Source organism: Salvelinus fontinalis, chromosome 39 (assembly GCF_029448725.1).
Source record: "Salvelinus fontinalis isolate EN_2023a chromosome 39, ASM2944872v1, whole genome shotgun sequence".
Classification (NCBI taxonomy): Eukaryota; Metazoa; Chordata; class Actinopteri; order Salmoniformes; family Salmonidae; genus Salvelinus; species Salvelinus fontinalis.
The window spans coordinates 17,779,189-17,805,488 of NC_074703.1; the positions used below are offsets into that span (position 1 = coordinate 17,779,189).

General features: G+C 45.6%; 2 protein-coding genes and 1 pseudogene across 2 annotated transcripts in view; all 3 read left to right on the forward strand.

The window, feature by feature from the left end:
* The window catches only part of chst11 (carbohydrate (chondroitin 4) sulfotransferase 11), a gene marked incomplete in the record, with an annotated part of 75,630 nt that overhangs the window by 43,110 nt on the left and 6,220 nt on the right, over nucleotides 1-26,300 (forward strand). The window contains 1 exon segment of the mRNA XM_055905906.1: nucleotides 25,402-25,631. Within this exon segment, the coding sequence (XP_055761881.1) occupies nucleotides 25,402-25,631 (230 nt within the window).
* LOC129838745 (E3 ubiquitin-protein ligase TRIM39-like) lies at nucleotides 5,125-7,931 on the forward strand (annotated as a pseudogene).
* LOC129838744 (E3 ubiquitin-protein ligase TRIM39-like) lies at nucleotides 14,900-17,637 on the forward strand. Its single transcript, XM_055905901.1, has 2 exons — nucleotides 14,900-15,248; nucleotides 15,519-17,637. The coding sequence occupies exon 2, from the start codon at nucleotides 15,521-15,523 to the stop codon at nucleotides 17,192-17,194; it is 1,674 nt and encodes a 557-aa protein (XP_055761876.1). The 5' UTR covers nucleotides 14,900-15,248; nucleotides 15,519-15,520; the 3' UTR covers nucleotides 17,195-17,637.

Here is a 26,300-nt window from a genome sequence, read left to right on the forward strand (position 1 = left end):
TCTCTTTCTCTCGCTCTCTCTCTGTCTGTCTCGCTCTCTCTTTCTCCCACTCTCTCTCTGTCTCTCTCGCTCTCTCTTTCTCCTGCTCTCTCTCTGTCTCTCTCGCTCTCTCTTTCTCCCGCTCTCTCTCTGTCTCTCTCGCTCTCTCTTTCTCCTGCTCTCTCTCTCTCGCTCTCTCTTTCTCCCACTCTCTCTCTGTCTCTCTCGCTCTCTCTTTCTCCCGCTCTCTCTCTGTCTCTCTCGCTCTCTCTTTCTCTCGCTCTCTCTCTGTCTGTCTCGCTCTCTCTTTCTCCCACTCTCTCTCTGTCTCTCTCGCTCTCTCTTTCTCCTGCTCTCTCTCTGTCTCTCTGTTTCTCCTGCTCTCTCTCTGTCTCTCTCGCTCTCTCTTTCTCCCACTCTCTCTCTGTCTCTCTCGCTCTCTCTTTCTCCCACTCTCTCTCTGTCTCTCTCGCTCTCTCTTTCTCCCGCTCTCTCTCTGTCTCTCTCGCTCTCTCTTTCTCCCACTCTCTCTCTGTATCTCTCACTCTCTCTTTCTCCCACTCTCTCTCTCTCTGTCTCTCCCTCTCTTGCCTTCTCTCTCTCTGTATCTTGGAAGAGATCCAACACAGAGAGAGAGAGAGAGATGGGAAGAAGATGCAATTAAAAAATGGGAAGATTAGGAGAGGGAGGAAAAGAAAGACTGAGGATGTCGTGAGAGAGGAAAATGAATAGAATCCGAGCTGTGTGTATATGTTTGTGTGTGTGTTGTCAGAATTTATGTCAATTGTAAAATATTTATGTCTGTAATGTCTTTTTCGTGTTTGTCAGACCACAGCGAGACCAGCTGTTAACATTGGCGGTCAAATGGTTGCTCTCCCCAGACACCTCAGCCTCTGACCTGTCAACTGTCTCTACAGCTTATACCAGGGCATCTTAGTATCCTCAATACCACCGTCCGTAACCTTGCCCTACAGGACTACGCACACACGCACGCACGCACGCACGCACGCACGCACGCACGCACGCACGCACACACACACACGCACACACACACACGCACACACACACGCACACACACACGCGCACGCACACACACACGCGCACACACACACGATCACCCCATTGCAATGCTCCTCGCATCTCTGCTGCGGTTTCAAGCCACCAGTTATCTGACTGATCAGATGTGCTCCATTGGATTCAGGCCAGGAGACACAGACCTTCATTCCCGTATGGGTTAATAGTTCCACCTCCTGTATGGTAATACCTTCTTCCCAGGCTGATGAGTACTGTAGAGTTTGTAAACTCACAATACTGTCATTACCAACCCAGGGCATACCTGTTAAATGCTGATGCAGAGATCTGGCTGGGATGTTGGGAAGGGAACTGTGTGCATGCAGATATCAGTTGTACAGGCGCCAGGCTGGGACATAACTGGGATGAATGGAACTGAGCTATTGTGAGCTGTAATGTGGTGTCAGTGGAGCGGAGGAGTGTGTGTGTGTGTGTGTGTGTGTGTGTGTGTGTGTGTGTGTGTGTGTGTGTGTGTGTGTGTGTGTGTGTGTGTGTGTGTGTGTGTGTGTGTGTGTGTGTGTGTGTGTGTGTGTGTGTGTGTGTGTGATTCTGTGTGTGTGTGTGTGATTCTGTGTGTGTGTGTGTGTGTGTGAGTGTGATTCTGTGTGTGGTTCTGTGTCAGTGCCTCTACCAGTGTGTGTGATTCTGTGTGTGTGTGTGTGTGTGTGTGTGTGTGTGTGTGTGATTCTGTGTGTGTGATTCTGTGTGTGTGTGAGTGTGATTCTGTGTGTGTGATTCTCTCTGTGTGTGTGTGTGTGTGTGTGTGTGTGTGTGTGTGTGTGTGTGTGTGTGTGTGTGTGAGAGAGTGTGATTCTGTGTGTGGTTCTGTGTCAGTGCCTCTACCAGTGTGTGTGATTCTGTGTGTGTGGTGTGTTTGTGTGTGTGTGTGTGTGGGCCTTCATGTCACTGGTTTAGACAGCTTCATCCTTAAACAGATGCCGTGTTTACCCCTCTAGCACTGCTCTGGTTGGATTCTCAAACCTCCCCTGGCTGGTTTTGGTTGGGGGATTGGACGCTGGGCTAAACATGTTGATGACTGAAGAGGCATGTACAGTGCAGAACAGGAGGAGAGAGAGGCAGATTTGGAGCCTGCGGTTTACATGATGTCGTGGCAGAAGTCTTCTATCCTGTTTTCCTCAACGAGAGAGTGGCCTGTCAGCATAGATGTCCCCCACCTCTCTCTCTCTCTCTCTCTCTCTCTCTCTCTCTCTCTCTCTCTCTCTCTCTCTCTCTCTCTCGCTCTCTCGCTCTCTCGCTCTCTCTCTCTCTCTCTCTCTCTCTCATACCAGTAGTGTGTGTGTGTGTTCTCACGGTGGTTGGTGAAAGCAGACAGTCTACAGTCCTCCTCCCTGGAAGTAGATCTATCGTCTGTGAGGGCGAGACTCAACAGGCACACAGGGGAAAGTCTCTCACCTGAACACAACAAACGACCACCACACCCTAACCTAGCCTAGCCTGGAGCAGATTACACACATACAAACACATACTGACTGGCTCAATATCATAGCACTGTTTTGTGTACTCGTACAGTACCTTTGTACAGTATAAGCCTCAGTCGGGTAAAAACAGGCTTAGGTCTCTATTCTGTTCTGTAATGCACTTTAATGAGAGTAACTCATCATGGTTTCTCTATGTATACAGTATGTATACTTTCCAACTGAAGCAAAGTTTAGCCAATAGAAAGAGACCTGTACATATGTGTTATGTCTCTCTCTCTCTGTGTGTGTGTGTGTGTGTGTGTGTGTGTGTGTGTGTGTGTGTGTGTGTGTGTGTGTGTGTGTGTGTGTGTGTGTGTGTGTGTGTGTGTGTGTGTGTGTGTGTGTGTCTGTGTCTGTGTCTGTGTCTGTGTCTGTGTGTGTGTCGGGAGATGTTGATAGCTCAGGGAAAGTGGGAGCAGTTTGTCATTATCCTCTCTGTATTGCTATAATTAGGACTTCCTCTTTCCCTGCCTCTGTGTGCGTCTTACATACATGCACACACATTCCGGTCCACTTCGTCAGTATAGTGTTGTGTATACTCACATACTCTGTCCGGTGGTGTGTTAAGTGCAGGTATGTCGTGTTAGGCTTCACCAGAGCTGTAGATACTATACACCTGTCATGTCTCTGGTAGACTGTAGATACTATACACCTGTACTATCTACGGTACTCTGGTAACGTGGAAGCAGTGGAAAAATACTGGGTTAATTTTCACAGGAGCTCCCTCTCACTTTCTCTCTCTCTGGTTTTATTTCCCCTGAGAACCTGTCTCTATTATCTGGTTACATGTATTTAGTGTCAGTGTGGCAGGGAGAGATGGGATAGTGGAGGTATTAGATATCCCACACGCCCCTTATCTAAATCGGCCATCTCAGGGTGTGGTGTCAGTGTCACCTCACTTAGTACTTTTGTGTGTGTGTGTGTGTGTGTGTGTGTGTGTGTGTGTGTGTGTGTGTGTGTGTGTGTGTGTGTGTGTGTGTGTGTGTGTGTGTGTGTGTGTGTGTGTGTGTGTGTGTGTGTATATGGACCTTGTTGTCTGGACAGAGCCAGTGGAAACTTCCTGTGTTGTGCTGCTGCCATAGACATTGCTCCCTTTCAACAAAGCTTCCTCTCCCTCTCCTCTTCTCCCCTCTCTCCTCTCCCTCTCCCTCTCCTCTTCTCCCCTCTCTCCTCTCCCTCCCCTCTTCTCCCCTCTCCCCTCTCTCCTCTTCTCCCCTCTCTCCTCTTCCTCTCCCTCTCCTCTTCTCCCCTCTCTCCTCTCCCTCCCCTCTTCTCAACTCTCCCCTCTCTCCTCTCCCTCTCCTCTTCTCCCCTCTCTCCTCTTCCTCTCCCTCTCCTCTTCTCCCCTCTCTCCTCTCACTCTCCTCTCTTCTTTCCTCTCTCCCATCTTTTCCTCTCTGTCCTCACATGAGATTTCACTGACCTGAAGCCTTGTTACACTATTTCTCTGGAAGAGGGTTGCAGGAATCTCCCTGTCTTGTCTTTTAAATGTTTTTATTTTTTATTGAACTTTTATTGAACTATTTATTTCTTTGCTGGACTTGCTCCTCATAAATGGCATTATGGTAAACTCATACCGCCTGGTCTGCCCTCTGTGGAAAATATGATTTTACCCCATAAAACAGTAACCTTGTCGGGGTTTTATAGTGTGTGGTGACAGAGCAGTGTTCAAGTCAGGTGGTTCCTGGTTCTATAATACAGAGAGAGGGAAGAGAGGAGGGGAGTTACAGGTGAGATTAGTACGAGAAAGAGAGGTTACCTCTTCCTGCAGAATGTATTGTGTTTTCTCCTGGCTGTCTGATGTTGTAGAATCAGGTGGATCCTAATGTGAGTGATGCCCCTGCAATGGTGCAGGTGTGTGATTGGTAAACTGTCAGCTTCATGCCTGCGTGGCCTGCGAATTCTAGGCTGTGGGAGTGAAGAGGAGCAGCAGGGTCAGAGACAGACTGCCCTCAGTCCTCTACACTGTGTGTGTGTATTGTGTGTGTGTGTTGAGTTTATTTATTGAGTTTATTTTATTTTTACAGGGACAGTGCACATTAATCAACGTTTCAGTAAAAGTGCCGGTTTTAGCCAGCCGGCTAATTTTCAACCGCAGTCCCTGGGCAGGTTATTAAAAACAATTACAATATAGACAATAGCAACATAGCATACAGACATAGCAACATAGGACAAGCAAGACGTAGCATACAGGCAGAGCAACATAGAACAAAAAGCAGCAAGACAAAATTCATAAAAGCAACAAAGTGTTTCCACACCTCACAAGTTACAGACAACAGACATGGAAAGCGGCAACACACAGCTAGGGACCAGGTGTGGTGTGTGTGTGTGTGTGTGTGTGTGCGTGTGCGTGCGTGCGTGCGTGTGTGTGTGTGTTGACCGCAGTGATTCAAACATTGTGACTCTAGGAAGAGTAATGTAAAAGCTGTAGTGACTTTAGTCCTGGTTTATTCAACACTGTTTTAATCAATATGACGAATCCGATACAGACAACAGCCATGTAAAGGGTTAACTCTAATCCAGGAAGTGAAAAGCACACAGCAGTATCATTCGGGGAGGAGCATTTCAACATGACTTTGCTGAAGCGAAACTGAAGTAGAGAGACGTACAGTATATTGTTTACGGGACCAAACTCTCCAGCACTTCAGAACTCTACTAAATAGCTACACGTTCAGACTACACGCTGACTCTCCTACCCTTTGACACCAAGGACAGAAAGGACAGACATAACAAAAACATACAGGTGAGCAGAGAGATTGACGTGGAAAGTTAAGCTTCCCTGTGTTTACTGTGTATATTTCCTGTGTATGTTACTCTTTTCAATCGACGCTTATCAGACGTGTACCTATGTTGTATCATCATGTATCAACATTTGTTAATATCATCAGATAATACAATGTTGACAACTCTAAAGCTGAATCTATCAAGAACTGACTGATTCCAGGAAATGGTTTATGGTTTCACCTCTGGTCTCTGTCTAGATATGGCCACCTCCAGCAGTTGCCTGTCTGAAGAGCAGTTCCTGTGCTCTATCTGTCTGGATGTGTTCACTGAGCCAGTCTCTAGTCCATGTGGACACAACTTCTGCAAGGCCTGTATCACAAAGTACTGGGATAGCAATGACCTGTGCCAGTGTCCCATGTGTAAAAATACATTTGATAAGAGACCAGATCTATTTGTCAATACTTTAATTTCTGAGATGGCTGCTCAGTTCAGACAGACAGTTGAAGTGAAAGCTACCAGCAGCCTGGACCAATGCTCTGCCATGATTGTGGAAGTGTCCTGTGATGTCTGCACTGGGATGAAGCTCAAGGCCCTGAAGTCCTGCCTGGTGTGTCAGACCTCTTACTGTGAGACTCATCTGGAGCCTCATCAGAGAGTCGCAGCCTTAAAGAGACACAAGCTGATCAACCCTGTGGAGAACCTGGAAGACAGGATGTGTAAGAAGCACGAGCGACTCCTGGAGCTGTTCTGTAGGACTGACCAGATGTGTGTGTGCCAGTTCTGCACTGAGACAGACCACAAGACTCATGACGCTGTCCCTCTAGAGGAAGAGTATGGAGAGAAGAAAGTTCAGCTGAGGAAGAATGAGGCAGAAGTGCAGCAGATGATCCAGGAGAGACTGCAGAAGGTTCAGGAGATCAAACACTCAGTAGATCTCCGCAAGAGAGGGGCAGAGAGAGAGATATCAAACAGTGTGCAGGTCTTCACTGCTCTGGTGCGCTCCATTGAGAGAAGCCAGGCTGAGCTCATTGAGGTGATTGAGGAGAAGCAGAAAGCAGCAGAGAGGCAGGCTGAAGGGCTCATTAAAGAGCTGGAGCAGGAAATCACAGAGCTACAGAGGATAAGCACTGAGCTGGAGCAGCTCTCACACACTGAGGACCACCTCCCTCCTCCAGAGCTTCCCATCCCTCTGCACCCCTCCAGACACCAGAGACTGGTCTGAGATCAGTGTTCACAGTGATCTGTGTGTGGGGACTGTGAGGAGAGCTGTGTCTGAAGTGGAGAAAACCATTATGAGTGAAGTGAAGAAGTTGTGTGGTGCTGAGTTGAAGAGGATTCAGCAGTATGCAGTGGATGTGACTCTGGATCCTGATAAAGCACATGCCTCTCTCATCATGTCTGAGGATGGGAAGCAAGTGAAACGTGGAGACACGAAACAGGATCTCCCTGACAACCCAAAGATGTTTATTACATGTCCCTGTGTATTAGGAATGGAGGGCTTCTCTGCAGGGAGATTTTACTATAAGGTGACAGTCAAGGGGAAGACTGACTGGGATTTAGGAGTGGCCAGAGAGTCCATCAGCAGGAAGGGGAAGATCACACTGAGCCCTAAGAATGGATATTGGACTGTGTGGCTGAGGAATGGAGAGTACAAGGCTCTTTCTAGCCCCAGTGTACCCCTCTCCCTGAGAGAGAAGCCCCAGAAGGTGGGGGTGTTTGTGGATTATGAGGAGGGTCAGGTCTCCTTTTATGATGTGGAGGCCAGGTCTCACATCTACTCTTTCACTGGCTGCACCTTCACTGAGAAACTCTATCCATACTTCTGTCTCTGTAGTAATGATGGTGGTAAAAACTCTGTCCCTCTGATCATTTCTCCTGTCAATGACACAGAATGATGTTAAACCTGAAAATGTACTGAAATGTGTACATTTAATGTGTTGTCCTACATCAGAGAACATTTCACTGTAATATTCCTACTGACGTGGTTGTTTGTTATCATCAGCATCATGTCAGTCTGTTAGACATGATGAGTAGCCTACAGTATGCAGCAGCCTTGTTAGATATGAGAACATCTCTCCAGGATCATAACAAGGTATGATTCATATCTGGGAGTTACATTTCAGAGGAATTTCTGATCATGAGATTATATAAGCGATATGTTTGTTTTTTAAGCTCATGTATTGTTTGCACTGTATATATATGTTGATCCGCCTATAATGAACTGGGATGTGCCTGGAGTAAAATTCAGGATTTTTAGAAAATGAAATCAATTTTAATTCTTTCTAGTAGGCCTGCTGTCCCCGATGTTTACAATAGTGATGGCTATGACATCCGTTTGGAATAGTGGAGGTATGCTGAGGTGGATATCATATGGAAATGGTGTGTTTATTTTGTGGTTTTGCTGTCTCCTCACCACAATTATTATTATTATTTTATTTAACCTTTGTTTAACTTCTTATGGCAAGTATGTTAAGAACAAATTATTATTTTCAATGACTGCCTAAGAACAGTGGGTTAACTGCCTTGTTCCGGGGCAGAAGGACAGATTTTTACCTTGTCAGCTCGGGGATTCAATCTTGCAACTTTTCGGTTTCTAGTCCAACGCTCTATCCACTAGGCTACCCTGCGTATCAAAAATCATATTTCATGCTTTACAAATAAAGTCACCTGTTATGGCAACTTGTCTGTCTGCCTGTCTGCACATTCATTGTGAATAGAGTAAGATAACAAGTGAGTGAATGAATGAAGAGGAATGAAAGAGAGACAGATATGACAGGACATCTGATTGTTGACGTTAAACCCATGCCATGCCATAAATCCAAACTTGAAACAATTATAAATAAGCACCTGAGAGAAAAAGTTCAGCCATGTAAAGGGTTAAAGGGCAATTATTCCCCTTTTCAACCTCATATTCAGCACGAAACCAGTGTCTACAGAATATTATGTGAAAATTGTGAGTTTTTATGACCCGTAAAAAGATAAGGGATCAAAAAAAAATCCTCTGTGACATCACAGGGTACAGTAGGTTTTAAAAGTAAAAAAAAAAAAGATTTTCAAAACCTGCAATGAGTTTCTAGCCAGAGGGAGGGTATTTTCTTGCTCCCCACGTCACCGCGAATCTCATAGTGTTTGAAAATCACAGTTTTTAAAAAATGTTTTAACTTTGATGTGACCGTGTATAACTTTTTAACCCAACATCAGTGCCCCAACCTCACTAATGCTTTTGTGGCTGAATGGAAGCAAGTCCCTGCAGCAGTGTTCCAACATCTAGTGGAAAGCCTTCCCAGAAGACTGGAGGCTGTTATAGCAGCAAAGGGGGGACCAACTTCATATGAGCAGGTGTCCACACACTTTTGGTCGTGTAGTGTACGTTGATAGTGGTATTGTGAGACAATGAAAATGAGGTTGACAAGTGGTGGAGTTGCCCTTTAACTCTATTCCAGGAAGATAAAAGCTCATGGCAGTATTATGAGGGGAGGAGGACTGCTGCAGGGAGGAAATTCACTGGAAAGATGACGGAGGAGGAGGTTTTTAAACTGATGGACCATCGAGTGATGAGACAGAGAAGGAATGGATTACAGTGGTAAACAAAAAGGGAAACGATAAGTAAAGTTGCCGTGGGGAATAGTAAATCCAAGCCTAGTTCTGACTGTTCTTTAGCCAGTGAGGGTTCTTGTTCGATCAAGATATCTGGGAGATCCGTTTTGAAGAGAAAATAATAATCCATTTGTTTATTTGGGGGTTTTGTGTGTCCGAGGAGCAGAAAGTGCGTGCTTTGCCCCTGAAAAAGATATAGAATTGTAATGTGTTGTGTGTGGATCTGCGAAGCAGGGCACCTATCATGGGGGTTATCTCTGGAGTGGGGCTGGAAGTGAGAGCAAAGGATGTAACTGAAGAAATAGAGGCAGTGGTTGGTGCACGCAGACTGACCCGTATGGTGGATGGAGTGAGGAAGCCCAGTGGTGGGTGCACGCCGACTGACCCGTATGGTGGATGGAGTGAGGAAGCCCAGTGGTGGGTGCACGCCGACTGACCCGTATGGTGGATGGAGTGAGGAAGCCCAGTGGTGGGTGCACGCAGACTGACCCGTATGGTGGATGGAGTGAGGAAGCCCAGTGGTGGGTGCACGTCGACTGACCCGTATGGTGGATGGAGTGAGGAAGCCCAGTGGTGGGTGCACGCTGACTGACCCGTATGGTGGATGGAGTGAGGAAGCCCAGTGGTGGGTGCACGCAGACTGACCCGTATGGTGGATGGAGTGAGGAAGCCCAGTGGTGGGTGCACGTCGACTGACCCGTATGGTGGATGGAGTGAGGAAGCCCAGTGGTGGGTGCACGCAGACTGACCCGTATGGTGGATGGAGTGAGGAAGCCCAGTGGTGGGTGCACGCCGACTGACCCATATGGTGGATGGAGTGAGGAAGCCCAGTGGTGGGTGCACGCCGACTGACCCGTATGGTGGATGGAGTGAGGAAGCCCAGTGGTTGGTGCACGCCGACTGACCCGTATGGTGGATGGAGTGAGGAAGCCCAGTGGTGGGTGCACGCCGACTGACCCGTATGGTGGATGGAGTGAGGAAGCCCAGTGGTGGGTGCACGCAGACTGACCCGTATGGTGGATGGAGTGAGGAAGCCCAGTGGTGGGTGCACGCCGACTGACCCGTATGGTGGATGGAGTGAGGAAGCCCAGTGGTTGGTGCACGCCGACTGACCCGTATGGTGGATGGAGTGAGGAAGCCCAGTGGTGGGTGCACGCCGACTGACCCGTATGGTGGATGGAATGAGGAAGCCCAGTGGTGGGTGCACGCCGACTGACCCGTATGGTGGATGGAGTGAGGAAGCCCAGTGGTGGGTGCACGCCGACTGACCCGTATGGTGGATGGAGGGGTTGGTTCACGCTCACTACTCCGTATGGTGGATGGAGGGGTTGGTGCACGCTCACTACTCCGTATGGTGGATGGAGTGGTTGGTGCACGCTGACTACCCCGTATGGTGGATGGAGGGGTTGGTGCACGCTCACTACTCCGTATGGTGGATGGAGTGGTTGGTGCACGCTGACTACCCCGTATGGTGGATGGAGTGGTTGGTGCACGCTGACTACCCCGTATGGTGGATGGAGTGGTTGGTGCACGCCGACTACCCCTATGGTTGGATGGAGTGGTTGGTGCACGCCGACTACCCCTATGGTTGGATGGAGTGAGGAAACCCAGTGGTTGCCTGTTAAAAAGTTGGACTTTGTAATGTTTATTGCATTGGTTATAAACTGCACAGCGCAAACAAAGAAGAAATCAGACAAAATGGGCATCGTTGTGAGTGTGGCTGAAAGTTTTTTGGGACTCAGGGATTTTACAGCATTACAAGGAATCCTGTTGATGAATATTCCGTCCACACAGGCCCCTGAGTCTGTGTAGGGATGTGATTTGGATTATCAAATCATATGTGGTGGGTGGGGATTTTTTGTATATATATTGTTATTGTATGATGTTTTATTATTAATATATATTTTTTTACTATGTATATTTTTCTATAGCTTACCACCCCTACAGTAGGTGGCAGCGGCATGCAACTTTAACCGCCGTAATACCATAGAAGAAGAAAATCAAGGAGGATGATTTTAATGTCATTTTGCTGGTGAAACAAATAAACATTCCTCAACAGTGAAACTAATATGGAAAGACATTTATCTTGCAGTCTTTCAAAATAAATATCTGCAGAAGTCTACGTCTGGTCTTGGGTCTCTTTTGACATCACAAACAGAAGCACCGATCCACAAAGAGTGAGTGAGGAGGACAGGTGGCACTTCATCACGTTTACAGTTTCTCCTGTTGTATCTGCAGTTAAATTTGTCATCCTTTTGTTAAACACTAGTACAATGCCCTAAGTATAAAATGTCTTTCTCACCAATATTTTAGTGGGACATCTCTCAACCTCTGTTTTTAACAATATCTGTTAAGGTTGTCGTAGTCGTTCTCCTCCTCAGACGAGGAGGAGCATGGATCGGACCAAGATGCGGAGTAGTAGGTATTCATGTTTTAATGAACAAACAACAAACACTACAAATTACGAAACTCTACAAACGTGACTAACCTGAAAACAGTCCTGTGTGGCCCAAACACTGACACAGGAAACAAACACCCACAAAACACCAGTGAAACCCTGGCTGCCTTAGTATGACTCTCAATCAGGGACAAACGATACACACCTGTCTCTGATTGAGAATCATACCAGGCCAAACACAAAAATCCCAACATAGAAAAACAAACCTAGACCAACCCACCCAACTCACGCCCTGACCAACTAAAACAAATACATAACAAAGGAAAACAGGTCAGGAACGTGACAATATCCTTGAGAAGGTGGCAATTGTCCTTAGGCCCACAATTGTGTTTACAGCTGTTTGAATATTTAAATTAATTATCTTTATCCGGGCTCTCCAACCTTGTTCGTGGAGAGCTACCCTACTGTAGGTTTTCGTCTCATGTCACGGTTTACTAGGAGTGGTGGGCGCAGAGAGCAGAGGGTTCAGTGATTTGTAGATATACACTGTTTAAAAAAAATAAAGGGAACACTTAAACAACACAATGTAACTCCAAGTCAATCACACTTCTGTGAAATCAAACTGTCCACTTAGGAAGGAACACTGATTGACAATAAATTTCACATGCTGTTGTGCAATTGGAATAGACAAAAGGTGGAAATTATAGGCAATTAGCAAGACACCCCCAATAAAGGAGTGGTTCTGCAGGTGGTGACCACAGACCACTTCTCAGTTCCTATGCTTCCTGGCTGATGTTTTGGTCACTTTTGAATGCTGGCGGTGCTTTCACTCTAGTAGACGGAGTCTACAACCCACACAAGTTGCTCAGGTAGTGCAGCTCATCCAGGATGGCACATCAATGCGAGCTGTGGCAAGAAGGTTTGCTGTGTCTGTCAGCGTAGTGTCCAGAGCATGGAGGCGCTACCAGGAGACAGGCCAGTACATCAGGAAATGTGGAGGAGGCCGTAGGAGGGCAACAACCCAGCAGCAGGACCGCTACCTCTGCCTTTGTGCAAGGAGGAGCACTGCCAGAGCCCTGCAAAATGACCAGCAGGCCACAAATGTGCATCGGTAGTAGACCGGTCGTCGTCTACTAGTGAAAACATACATGATGGTAGCTCTCCAGAAACAGGTTTGGTGTGACAACCTACATGAGGGTCGCTCTCCAGAAACAGGGTTGGAGTGAAAACATACATGATGGTAGCTCTCCAGAAACAGGGTTGGAGTGAAAACATACATGACGGTAGCTCTCCAGGAACAGGGTTGGAGTGAAAACCTACATGACGGTAGCTCTCCAGGAACAGGGTTGGAGTGAAAACCTACATGACGGTAGCTCTCCAGGAACAGGGTTGGAGTGAAAACCTACATGACGGTAGCTCTCCAGTAACAGGGTTGGAGTGAAAACATACATGACGGTAGCTCTCCAGGAACAGGGTTGGAGTGAAAACCTACATGACGGTAGCTCTCCAGGAACAGGGTTGGAGTGAAAACCTACATGACGGTAGCTCTCCAGTAACAGGGTTGGAGTGAAAACCTACATGACGGTAGCTCTCCAGGAACAGGGTTGGAGTGAAAACCTACATGACGGTAGCTCTCCAGGAACAGGGTTGGAGTGAAAACCTACATGACGGTAGCTCTCCAGTAACAGGGTTGGAGTGAAAACCTACATGACGGTAGCTCTCAGGGAACAGGGTTGGAGTGAAAACCTACATGACGGTAGCTCTCCAGGAACAGGGTTGGAGTGAACCTACATGACGGTAGCTCTCAGGGAACAGGGTTGGAGTTAAAACCTACATGACGGTAGCTCTCCAGGAACAGGGTTGGAGTGAAAACCTAAATGACGGTAGCTCTCCAGGAACAGGGTTGGAGTGAAAACCTACATGACGGTAGCTCTCCAGGAACAGGGTTGGAGAGCCCTGCTCTATATCCATTGATTATTGAATAATATCATTGATAACCTCAAAATACTATATTGGTTTACTCCATTGTTTGTAAACAATTTATGTCTAGTAAACCACAATGTAGCCTATAGCTTCAAATTATGGTGATGCTGACATCATGGACTGTCAATCCTTTTATCCATACCATATATCATTGATTTCACTCAGGGGCTCAATTTACTGTTGAGAAGTTGGACTAGTAGAATGCACAAGGTGCGATTTCCAAATTTGGTTACAATTTGTTTAGAAATGTTTCTCGTTAGTCACTGACAGTCACTCAATTAACTCATGTCAGCTAACATTTTTTTGTAGAATTGCAGGAGATTAGCTGTAAAACTGCACCAAAAAAATCTACCCATGATAAAATCAGTAGAATTGCAGAAAATTTGCTTTAAAACTGCAACATTTTCTTGACGCAGGGAGAGATGGGATAGTGGAGGTATTAGATATCCCACACTCCTCTTATCTAAATCAGCCATTTCAGGGTGGGGTTTTAGTGTCACCTCACTTATTGTGTGTGTGTGTGTGTGTGTGTGCCAGCGCCACTGTGCTGGTGTGTGGCTATGCTGGTGTGTGTATACAGTATGTGTCTGTGTTGTCTGGTCAGAAACAGTGGAAACTTCCTGTGTTGTGCTGCTGCCATAGACATGGATCCCTTTCAACAGAGCACCCTTTCCCTCTCCTCCCCTCTCCTCCCCTCTCCTCCCCTCTCCCCAATCACTCTCCTCCCCTCTCCCTCTCCTCTCTTCTTCCCTCTCTCCAATCCCTCTCCTCCCCTCTCCCTCTCCTCTCTTCTTCCCTCTCTCCAATCACTCTCCTCCCCTCTCCCTCTCCTCTCTTCTTCCCTCTCTCCAATCACTCTCCTCCCCTCTCCCTCTCCTCTCTTCTTCCCTCTCTCCAATCACTCTCCTCCCCTCTCCCTCTCCTCTCTTCTTCCCTCTCTCCAATCACTCTCCTCCCCTCTCCCTTTCTCCTCTCTTCTTCCCACTCTCCAATCACTCTCCTCCCCTCTCCCTCTCTCTCTCTCCAATCTTTCTCCTCTCACTCTCCTCTTTTCTTCCCACTCTCCCATCTTTTCTCTCTGCCCTCTCATGGGATTTCACTGACCTGAAGCCTTGTTACACTGTTTCTCTGTAAGAGGGTTTCAGGCAGCTCTCTGTCTGGTCTTGCTCCTCATAAATGGCATCATGGAAAACTCATACCGCCTGGTCTGCCCTCTGTGGAAAATATGATTTTACCCCATAAAACAGTAACCTTGTCAGGGTTTATAGTGTGTGTGGTGACAGAGCAGTGTTCTTGTCAGATGGTTCCTGGTTCTATAATACAGAGAGAGAGGGAAGAGAGGAGGGGGAGTTACAGGTGAGATTAGTATGAGAACGAGAGGTGAACGAACCTATTCCAGCAGAATGTATTGTGTTCTCTCCTGGCAGTGAGCTGGTGCTGTGGTGCGGGTGTGTATGTGTGTATGTTGATTGGTGCCTGCGTGGCCTGTGAATGCTGGCTGTGGGAGTGGAGAACAGCAGGGGTCAGAGACAGACTGCCCCAAGTCCTCTACACGGTGTGTGTGTGTGTGTGTGTGTGTGTGTGTGTGTGTGTGTGTGTGTGTGTGTGTGTGTGTGTGTGTGTGTGTGTGTGTGTGTGTGTGTGTGTGTGTGTGTTGACTGCAGTGATTCTAGGAAGAGTAATGTGAAAGCTGTATTGACTTTTGTACTGGTTTATTCAGTACTGTTTTAATTAATATGACAATTAAAATTAATCAGTTCCAAAGTTCAGCCATGTAAAGGGTTAACTGTTCCAGGAAGAGAACCACACAGCAGTATCTGGTGAGGAGGAGCATTATTGACGTCAACTTGCTGAACTGAAACTAAAGTAGAGAGACACAGTATATTGTGTACAGGACCAAACTCTCCAGCACTTCATACATCTATTAAACAGCAATACATTCAGACTATACTCTGACTCTCCTGTCCTTTGACACCACAAACAGAAAGGACAAAGATATCATCCACGAAAACATACAGGTGAGTAGAGAGATTGACGTGGAAAGTTAAGTTGAAGATAAGCGTTTACTGTGTTTACCGTCTAGATTTACTTATTTGTCCAGATTCTACTATGTTACACTTTTTATCCTATAGTTATAAGATGTATCTATGTTGTAACGTCATGTATCAACATTTGTTAATATCATGTAAGACAATATTGACCACTCTAAAGCTGAATCTATCAAGTGGAAAATGAATTCCATTGATTCCACTAAATGTTTTATGGTTTCACCTTTGGTGTCTGTCTAGATATGGCCACCTCCAGCAGTCTCCTGTCTGAAGAGCAGTTCCTGTGCTCTGTCTGTCTGGATTTGTTCACTGAGCCAGTCTCTATTCCATGTGGACACAACTACTGCAAGGCCTGTATCAGTGGATACTGGGATACCAGTGACCTGTGCCAGTGTCCAATGTGTAAAAAAACATTTGATAGGAGACCAGATCTGTTTGTCAATACTTTCATTTCTGAGATGGCTGCTCAGTTCAGACAGACAGTTGAAGTTAAAGCTACCAGCAGCCCACACCAATGCCCTGACATAATTGTAGAATTGCCCTGTGACATCTGCACTGGGATGAAGGTCAAGGCCCTGAAGTCCTGCCTGGTGTGTCAGACCTCTTACTGTGAGACTCACCTTGAGCCTCATCAGAGAGTCCCAGCCTTAAAGAGACACAAGCTGATCAACCCTGTGGAGAACCTGGAAGACAGGATGTGTAAGAAGCACGACAGACCTCTAGAGCTGTTCTGTAGGAGTGACCAGACTTGTGTGTGTCAGTTCTGCACTGAGACAGACCACAAGACTCATGCGACTGTCCCTATAGAGGAAGAGTGTGGAGAGAGGAAGGCTCAGCTGAGGACGACTGAGGCAGAAGTTCAGCATATGATCCAGAAACGACTGCAGAAGGTTCAGGAGATCAAACACTCAGTAGATCTCAGCAAGAGAGAGGCAGAGAGAGAGATATCAGACAGTGTGCAGGTCTTCACTGATCTGGTGCGCTCCATTGAGAGAAGCCAGGCTGAGCTCATTGAGGTGATTGAGGAGAAGCAGAAAGCAGCAGAGAGGGAGGCTGAAGGGCTCATTAAAGAGCTGGAGCAGGAAATCACTGAGCTACAGAGGAGAAGCACTGAGCTGGAGCAGCTCTCACACGCTGAGGACCACCTCTACCTCCTACAGAACTTTCCATCCCTCTGCACCCCTCCACCCACCAAGGACTGGTCTAGGATCAGTGTTCACAGTGATCTGTGTGTGGGGACTATGAGGAGAGCTGTGTCTCAGCTGGAGGAGACTCTTATAAGTTTAATGAAAAGCCTGTGTGTTGATCTGTGTGTTGGTGCTGAATTTAAGAGGATTCAGCAGTATGCAGTGGATGTGACTCTGGACTCTGATACAGCACATCCCAATCTCATCCTGTCTGAGGATGGGAAACAAGTGAGATATAGAAACACACAAACAAATCGTCCTAATACCCCAAAGAGGTTTGATGAAAGTGTAAATGTCTTAGGAAAGAAGGGTTTCTCTTCAGGTAGATTCTACTATGAGGTGACAGTTAAGGGGAAGACTGACTGGGATGTAGGAGTGGCCAGAGAATCCATTAACAGGAAGGGGAATATCACACTGAGCCCTAAGAATGGATACTGGACTGTCTGGCTGAGGAATGGAGAACAGTACAAGGCTCTTTCTAGCCCCAGTGCCCTGCTCCCCCTGAGAGAGAAGCCCCAGAAGGTGGGGGTGTTTGTGGATTATGAGGAGGGTCAGGTCTCCTTTTATGATGTGGAGGCCAGGTCTCATATCTACTCTTTCACTGGCTGCACCTTCAATGAGAAACTATATCCATTCTTCAATCCATGTCTTAATGATGCTGGTAAAAACTCTGCCCCTCTGATCATCTCTCCTGTCAACGACAGACTGAGTTTTAATCTGAAAATCTAACTGGCCAGCAAAATAAATACATTTTAAAATAGTAATAATCTGTCATTCAGGATTATCTGTCATAATGGTAGCATCCACATTAATGTAAAAGTTTTTAAAAACCTATTCTATTCTTTTATAAGTGACTCCAAAATGACACAATACATTATTTACAAATTAATTTATATTTGGTACAAAATAATCTGAAACGCAACCAAAACAAACAGCAAATGGATGTAACACATGTGTAGAGTTACAAGTGTGATGTAGTCATTGTGTGCTAGGAATATGGGACCAAATACTCAACTTTTTACTACTCTAATACACATATAAGTGAATTTGTCCCAATACTTTTGGTCCCCTAAATGGGGGGGACCATGTATAAAAAGTGTTGTCATTTCTAAATGGTGAAACCAGTATGTACACAAATACCCTTAAATAAAAGTAGATAATCTATACTTTAACCTCATAGTAATAGTTTTGAGTTCAAATACAAACTATTGGAGTATAGAGACAAAATAAGAAGAAATGCTTCACTATCCCAATAATTACGGAGAGCTCTGTATATAGTAATATACATTTTTTGTTCTGAAAATTTGGGGGTGCAAATAAAACCACCCGCGGGCTAAATTCTGCCATTTGGGGCCCCTGATGTAGAGAATCTAGTTTCAGGCGTTTCTTTTACGTGTGTGTGTGTGTGTGTGTGTCAGTGTCACACTATTGGCCCCGCTCTGCTGGATTCCATTTTCTCCCTACGTTCCTGCCAGGAGCACCTCTGTGTTACACGGCGTGTGAGGGATTATTCCTTCCTGGGAATCCTGCAAATTAATCTTAATCACCGTGGAAACAGGCTAGTAGAACATATAGGGAGGGAGGGAGGGACAGATCCGGAGATGGGAATTCAAGAAGTTGCTCTGATTGGGATGTGGTGGTGTCATTCAGTGAAACATATGTTCTGTTCTCTTGTTTTATATAGCTATTGTATTTCATCATAACTGTGTGTTGTTGTGTGTGTCTGTAAGCCTGTGGATTGACGATAGCAGCAGCACTGGTCTGAGCACCCAGACCTCTACTAGCCTATAATTAGTCTGTGGTGGACATTGTTTTGAGCCCAAATGGATGACAGAGACTGATAATAAATGCATTGAGAGAGTGAGTGTGTCAGCCAGCAAAGCAGTTACCCTGCCAACTGCAGTGCTTCTATTCTGGGGCATGGGCACAAAATGGCTGCCGTTACTTACAGGATGTAAATTACATCTGCCTTGAGACAGTCTTGAGATGCAGGTCCATGGGTGTAGACAGTGGTGCAGTTTTTTGTAAATGACGTCATAATTTCCTCAAAGTTTGTACCGACAGATGTAGACAATTGATTAGCCTGTCTTGGTTGATGCATTTCAATTGCAACGTCTGCCTATGCCCACTCATATTTCCTCAAGAAAATGTTCCATTTTTAATACCCTCAAACATATAATTAGGAATAGGCTACCTGAAGTCAAAATAAGCCACCATCATTGTCAGTCATTTAACCGGTGAAACGTCCAAACTGCATCTCCAAGTCAGCCATTTGATGGATCTCAATGAGTTTCATGGGAATATGAATGTAGATCTTCTTGAATCACTGTTTTGTGAGTGAATTAGAACAGATGGTGTTATCACACTTAGCCTTTCTAGTGGTGCCTAGTGGTGCCTAGTGGTGCGCTCGGAGGTTTGGCACATGACATTTTCTTTTATGACTTTTCAGCTTCAGCTAACCATCCTAACCATCAAAATATCACAGAGAAGACATTAAATAAATCTTTATTTGGTTTGTCATTATCTTGTTTTTCATGACATTTTAGTCGTAATTAAATTAAATGAATTTACAATTGTTCAGAATACATTTTTCAGAAAAGGTTTTACCCGCTCCGTGTATTGTCAAATTGAAAAGAGTGAGGGAGCGTCGCTCCCCCGCACTCCGGCTGCACTACATCGCTGGTTGTAGACCAGTGTGGAGAGACGGAGAGCAACTCTTTCACTCTCTCACACACACACACGGAAATGTACAGCTTGTAGCATGCTGACGTGTTTATCCCAGTTGCTTTGAAATGCAATTTAGGAGAAGAGCATGAGAAAATTGAAAATGGAATTCAGACAATGCCTTTGCCAGCTGTGCAGTTCCTCGGCTGGGTGGGAAAATAAATAGTTTTCTATTTTCTGCTCTTTTCACCCTTGGCAATGTCGCAAAACCAGATTGTTGTATTATTGTGTGAGATTAAATGTAATAGTCTCAAGGGGCTTTTTAGCTGTGGATTAGGAGAGAATAGGGGAAAACACACACACACACACACACACACAAACTCTCTGGCTGAAGGAGTTTGATGTCAGTAGACCTACACTTCCATCCAGACGTGACTCAGCCAGGTCCTGGTCAATAACATGATCCTGTCTGTTATGTAACAAACTCCTCTCTCTTGTAATGGACTAGGGCCTGTAAGGGTTGGGTGAGTCTATCGTTATGACAGAGGTGCACGGCAGGGGTACTATATATGTTCTCCTGTGTGTTCTCTGTAGGCTAATGTATAGGATGCCAAGAGCTTACTGTGTATCTTTCTTTTGGTGTTGTATACTGTAGCTGATTGAAATGGAGGTGCAGTAAGGTGCAGTGGTGGATTTAGGTACAGGCAACATGGGCAGCCGCCCAGGGTGGCATCTTGCCGGGGGCGGCCTGGGGCGCCTGCACAAAAAGAAATCGGAATGGTGACATTTTGCGCGATCGGTTTTCTATCGCCTATTTGATATCATGTCACCGTGTGGGACTGTGGGTCAATGAACCTTGTCGGAGTGGGCGCACTGATTCTAGTTTGTGAGCTAGGTAGGCTACTGCCTGGGAAGGTCTCCCACTAAGAAGTACTAGATGGGGAGGGGGGCGGGGGTAGGTTGACCTCAGGCCTCCCCACTGAAAGCCCGAGGTAGGGGGGGCGGGGGAATCTATCTATCTATCGCACCTCTAACTTTGTACAGTACTAATGCAATTAGTTAAACCAGTCACACTACAAAATGCTACCAAACAAACCACAATTCAGTCATAATACTGTGAATATATAGTTTCACAGACATATTGTTTGTTTTTCTGGTTTGTGTGAAATCGTTAAGAATAATATAAAACCAGTCTGCACACCACCAAGGTGAACTGGTTTCGTCTTGACTCTTGGTTGACAGTGTTGGGGGATGGGTAATGTAGTCTTGACTCTTGGTTGACAGTGTTGGGTGATGGGTAATGTAGTCTTGACTCTTGGTTGACAGTGTTGGGGGATGGGTAATGTATTGATGCTTGAGTGCCAAATCAACACATTTGTTTCTATTTGTCTTTGTTACTACTTTTTCATATGTATGAGTCTTATTTTTGTATATATTTATATAGTTTTAAATGTTATGATTATTTATTTTTGTTGCAAATGTCTGAATAAAAACAAGTTAGTACAGAATGGTGCTCTTTTGTTGTTGTATGTACACACTGGCAAGTTTGTTGAATGTAATTGTTGTGACATATAGAGTAGAGAATAAGGCGTGGGTGGGTTGAAGCACCCGTGGTCTGAAGAAGATGAAGTACATTGAGCCTGTTTTAGTATGGGGCCCTATAAACACACACACACACACACACACACACACACACACACACACACACACACACACACACACACACACACACACATGGAAGAGGTAGAACAATTGCAAAGTAGGAGCCATTTCAGAGTTTCATCAGATGTATGGTGTAGTATAGGTTCAGGAGCAGGATTTACAGCTGGATGTCTCTGTCCATTTCAGACTGGAATGCAGATGTCCCGCCCACAATTATGGCTGTCTGTCCTTCTCCCTCTTTCCTTTCCTTCCCTCTACCTGTCTGTCTTTCTGTCTCCTGTCCCTGTCATTACTGTAGTACAGGTTTATTACAGTAGTCCAGTCCAGAGAGGAGGATGCTGGTCCTTCTGCCCTCTGGCTCTCCTCTTCCTGCTGCCTCCTCAGGAGAGTCCGCTCACCAGGGTTAATGATTTTTTATTTTTTTTATTTCTTTCACCTTTATTTAACCAGGTAGGCAAATTGAGAACACGTTCTCATTTACAATTGCGACCTGGCCAAGATAAAGCAAAGCAGTTCGGCACATACAACAACACATAGTTACACATGGAGTAAAACAAACATACAGTCAATAATACAGTGAAAAATAAGTCTATATACAATATGAGCAAGTGAGGTGAGATAAGGGAGGTGAAGGCAAACAAAATATATATATAAATAAATAAAAATATAAAAAGGCCATGGTGGTGAAGTAAATACAATATAGCAAGTAAAAAAACACTGGAATGGTTGGTTTGCAGTGGAAGAAGGTGCAAAGTAGAGATAGAAATAATGGGGTGCAAAGGAGCAAAATAAATAAATACAGTAGGTAAAGAGGTAGTTGTTTGGGCTAAATTATAGATGGGCTACGTACAGGTGCAGTAATGTATGAGCTGCTCTGACAGCTGGTGCTTAAAGCTAGTGAGGGAGATAAGTGTTTCCAGTTTCAGAGATTTTTGTAGTTCGTTCCAGTCATTGGCAGCAGAGAACTGGAAGGAGAGGCGGCCAAAGGAAGAATTGGTTTTGGGGGTGACCAGAGAGATATACCTGCTGGAGCGTGTGCTACGGGTGGGCGTTGCTATGGTGACCAGCGAGCTGAGATAAGGGGGGACTTTACCTAGCAGGGTCTTGTAGATGACCTGGAGCCAGTGGGTTTGGCGACGAGTGTGAAGCGAGGGCCAGCCAACGAGAGCGTACAGGTCGCAGTGGTGGGTAGTATATGGGGCTTTGGTGACAAAACGGATGGCACTGTGATAGACTGCATCCAATTTATTGAGTAGGGTTTTGGAGGCTATTTTGTAAATGACATCACCGAAGTCGAGGATTGGTAGGATGGTCAGTTTTACAAGGGTATGTTTGGCAGCATGAGTGAAGGATGCTTTGTTGCGGAATAGGAAGCCGATTCTAGATTTAACTTTGGATTGGAGATGCTTGATGTGAGTCTGGAAGGAGAGTTTACAGTCTAACCAGACACCTAGGTATTTGTAGTTGTCCACATATTCTAAGTCAGAGCCGTCCAAAGTAGTGATGTTGGACAGGCGGGCAGGTGCAGGCAGCGATCGGTTGAAGAGCATGCATTTAGTTTTACTTGTATTTAAGAGCAATTGGAGGCCACGGAGGCCATGATGCACATCTTATAGCTTCCTTTACACTTGTTTAATACTTTTTGTATCACTCTCTGTCCCTGTCTCTCTTTCTCTTAGTCTTCTCCCTCCCTCCCTCTCTCTCTCCCTCTATAGCACATATCCTACATTTGCTCTAAAACAGAGTGAATCAAGTTGTAGTGTATTCATGTAGGCCGCCAGCCTTTAGTTTCTCCTTCCCCTCCCCTCTACTACTTCACCTGTGCCTATAAAGAGTTAGTCGTTAGTGTTTGCGACCATCAGCAGAACTGCAATGGGCTATTTATTATAGCTGCGCTGTGCAGAAGAGGAGCTATCGCATATTTCAACATCATAACCATAACAAACCTCAGTAAGACTTAAGTCAATTATGAAATGAAACATGGGAACGCAGATATTAATAGCTCCTTATTACTCACACATTTCACTAACAAAAGTGCAGTTACAGGAGAGAACGCTTATGTGAATACAAACACAGTCTCTTGGCTCATCACCAAAGGCTAGTTTGATGTGTGAAAATGTGACAGGCTTGACTTGATATTAGCATATTCACTTATGGAGTCAGGGAGTGACATACTGATTTTAGCAAACTGGAAATGTTGCTGCATACACACACAGTACACATACACACACAGCACACACACGAACACTCTAATGTGGTTCGAGGGTTTTGTGTCAGTTGCACTACTCTGCGAACTATGAACACTATCAGACGTGCTGGCGTTTTTGATTGACTGCGCGCCCTGAGGGAATGGAACAAGAGATGACGTTGGAGACTACAGACATCACACACACAGAATCTCAATCGACGAGGACTTTATTGTAGTTACAGAGGAAGTGCTGATCTGATACAAGGGGTCTGAGAAACCACGACTACAGAGAGGGAGAGACCGTCAAAGAGCGATGGCTCATCCAGATCCCTAGGACTCTTTCTAACACAGGCAGGAGAGGAGCGCTGTGCTCATGTACTTACCGGTATGCAGACTGAATGTCTGCGCTGTTACTCTACAGTATGTTGCTGTAGGTTGAGGCTCAGAGACAGACTTGGATAGTGTCTGTTCTCCCATAGGAACAGCAGGGCAGAATCACTTGGGGCCTTGTGAGCTCTGACTTCCATCACTGTAGGCTGTCTCTATGGAGAGACACATCTCTGATATCCTTTTCTACCTCCATCTCCTCCTCCCATCATTAACACCACATAAGAGCTTCCCTCGCTCCTCAGATAGGAGAGGAGATAAAACGACAGGAAGATAACTATCCAACGGGCAGGGGGAGACATGCCAAGATCCTCTCTCTCTGTCACTCTGTTAATTATAGTACTTGTTCTCCACTGAGAGAGATGTTATTTCACTCCATGAAGTTCTGCTCAGTGTGGTCTAGGGCCTTTATGGCCCTGCGAGGAGCAAAAGTGAAAATTCCACGTAACAAAGAGCTGGTATTCACAGTGTCTCTCCCTCCCAGTCAGCTTTGATGTGATGTGGCATGACAATGTAGTAGTGGAGATAAGACAAAGAAAAAGAGGGGGAGAAAAAAGATGAGGGGGAGGGTGTCACTTTTTTCCCTCCGACTCATTCATTATCTAGCATCACTTGTTTGTTGAGTCAGTCTCTCGGGCCTCTCAAACTAATTTGCGGAGAAGTGAAGTTGACATGTCGAGAGATAGAGAGGGAGATGGTAGAGAGAGAGGAGAGAGATGACAGAGACAGATACAGTAGAAAGACAGAGGGAGATTAGCATGCCTTGTTAAACTAGCAGTCCTGTCTCTGATGTGTATGGCTGTAGCTCAGTCCTGTCTCTCTGATGTGTATGGCTGTAGCTCAGTCCTGTCTCTCTGATGTGTATGGCTGTAGCTCAGTCCTGTCTCTCTGCTGTGTATGGCTGTAGCTCAGTCTTCATCCAAGGTTCCTGAATACAAAGGAACTCCACCACAGCTTTCCAACTACTATACTATAGAATGTAAACACACAGTACAGTACCTGTCCATACCTGTGTTTAGGACAGGAACTCAGATAAAGACAGAGTGTGTCTGAAATGGCACCCTATTTCCTATAGTGCACTACTTTGGGGCCCAGGACCTGGTCAAAAGTAGTGCACTATGTAGGGATTATGATGCAATTTTTAGATGCACAATAGACTTCACCCGTGGGACCATAACAGCAGTAGTAGTAATATCTCAGAGTTGATGTTTCTGTCACCCATGACCATCAGTCTCTGATTACCTCTTAAAGGGAATGGGCTTTACTTAAAGGGTAATAGACTGTGACATGAAGTGTAACTATCATAACCCCACTGCGTCTGCTCTTTTGAGCTTTTTGTTTGATCATATTTCCCATCGCTGTGCTATACACATGATCTCTTCAATGGCTAATTGATCTTAACTGGCAGAACCTGTCACACAGTTATATTTAGTTGTGCAAGCATAATTTCTTCACGTTTACTCAGATGCCATATACTGTATATACGTGTCACTTGATAAATGGTTAATGGGGGGGTTCAAGTACTAACACAAAGCTTTTAGTTTGGTTAAGTGCTGAGAGCATGGAGGTTGTCCCAGACAGGAGTTATTTTATCAACCCTCCTCAAAGGCCTAGTCCTATTCTCTACTCTCTGGTATGGCATACAGCTGTGGCACTGACTGGCTGTCGTGCTGTGTGTGCGTCTGAGAATGTGCAGCGACTCAGGGCACGGTCTGATCGATTTAGAGTCCCCGGGGAAACAAGGGAATTCCCTGAAAGGGTTATTCAGGGTACAAAACAAAAATAATCACCAGCTCTAAGAAAACATTCCTGCTCTTTAGATCAAGAACATCCATCCCTCACTTCCTCCTCTCCCCTTTCAATTATTCCCTCCCTTCTTCCCCCATCCTTCTTTCTTCATTCTGAAATGTTAATGTGTGGGTCAAGAGAGCTACTGTTGAATGAAATGAGAACTATGCATATTGTAATAGTCAGCTCCCCATAGATCATCATTTGTATTCCAGAAGATGAATCTCTCTCTCCCTCTCCCCCCCAGTCTGAGTTTTCCAGTGTCGCCATCCTCCACCAGGCCAGGAGAGACCATGTAGCTGAGTCATGTCGGGCCCACAGTGCATCCAGCCGCAAGCGCCGGGTCCTGACCCCCGGTGACCTCAAACACCTGGTGGTGGATGAGGAGCATGAGCTCATCTACTGCTATGTCCCCAAGGTGGCCTGCAGCAACTGGAAACGCGTCATGATGGTCCTCACGGGACGCGGCAAGTACAGGTCAGTAGCACAGGAAACTATTATTAAGATTTGAGAACATGCAAGACACATTTTCTGAAAGGGACACAATAAATAAACGATTAAAGATGTAAAAAGCTGAATAGTGGATAATGTTTTATTTATAATACTACTACTGATACGACTACGCTGTCACAAAAAATTATACACATAACACAAAACCTTCCTAATATTGAGTTGCATCCAGCCCTTTTGGCCAGTTCGTTGGGTCATGGACTCTACAAGGTGTCGAAAGTGGTCCACAGGGATGCTGGCCCATGTTGACTCCAATGCTTCCCACAGTTGTGTCAAGGTGACTGGATGGGTGGTGGACCATTCTTCATACACACGGGTAACTGTTGAGCGTGAAAAGAACTGCAACGCTGCTGGGGTTGACACAAACCGGTGCGCCTGGCATCTACTACCGTACTCCGTTCAAAGGCACTTAAATCTTTTGTCTTGCCCATTCACCCTCTGGATGGCACACATACACAATCCATGTCTCAATTGTCTCAAGGCTTAGAAATCCTTATTTAACCTTTCTGGCGCAGGCGTTCCATTAGCGACCCACCTCGACAACATCCGGTGAAATTGCAGAGCGCGAAATTCAAATGACAGAAATAGTAATATTTAACATTCATGAAAATACAAGTGTCATACATCAGAAAAAAG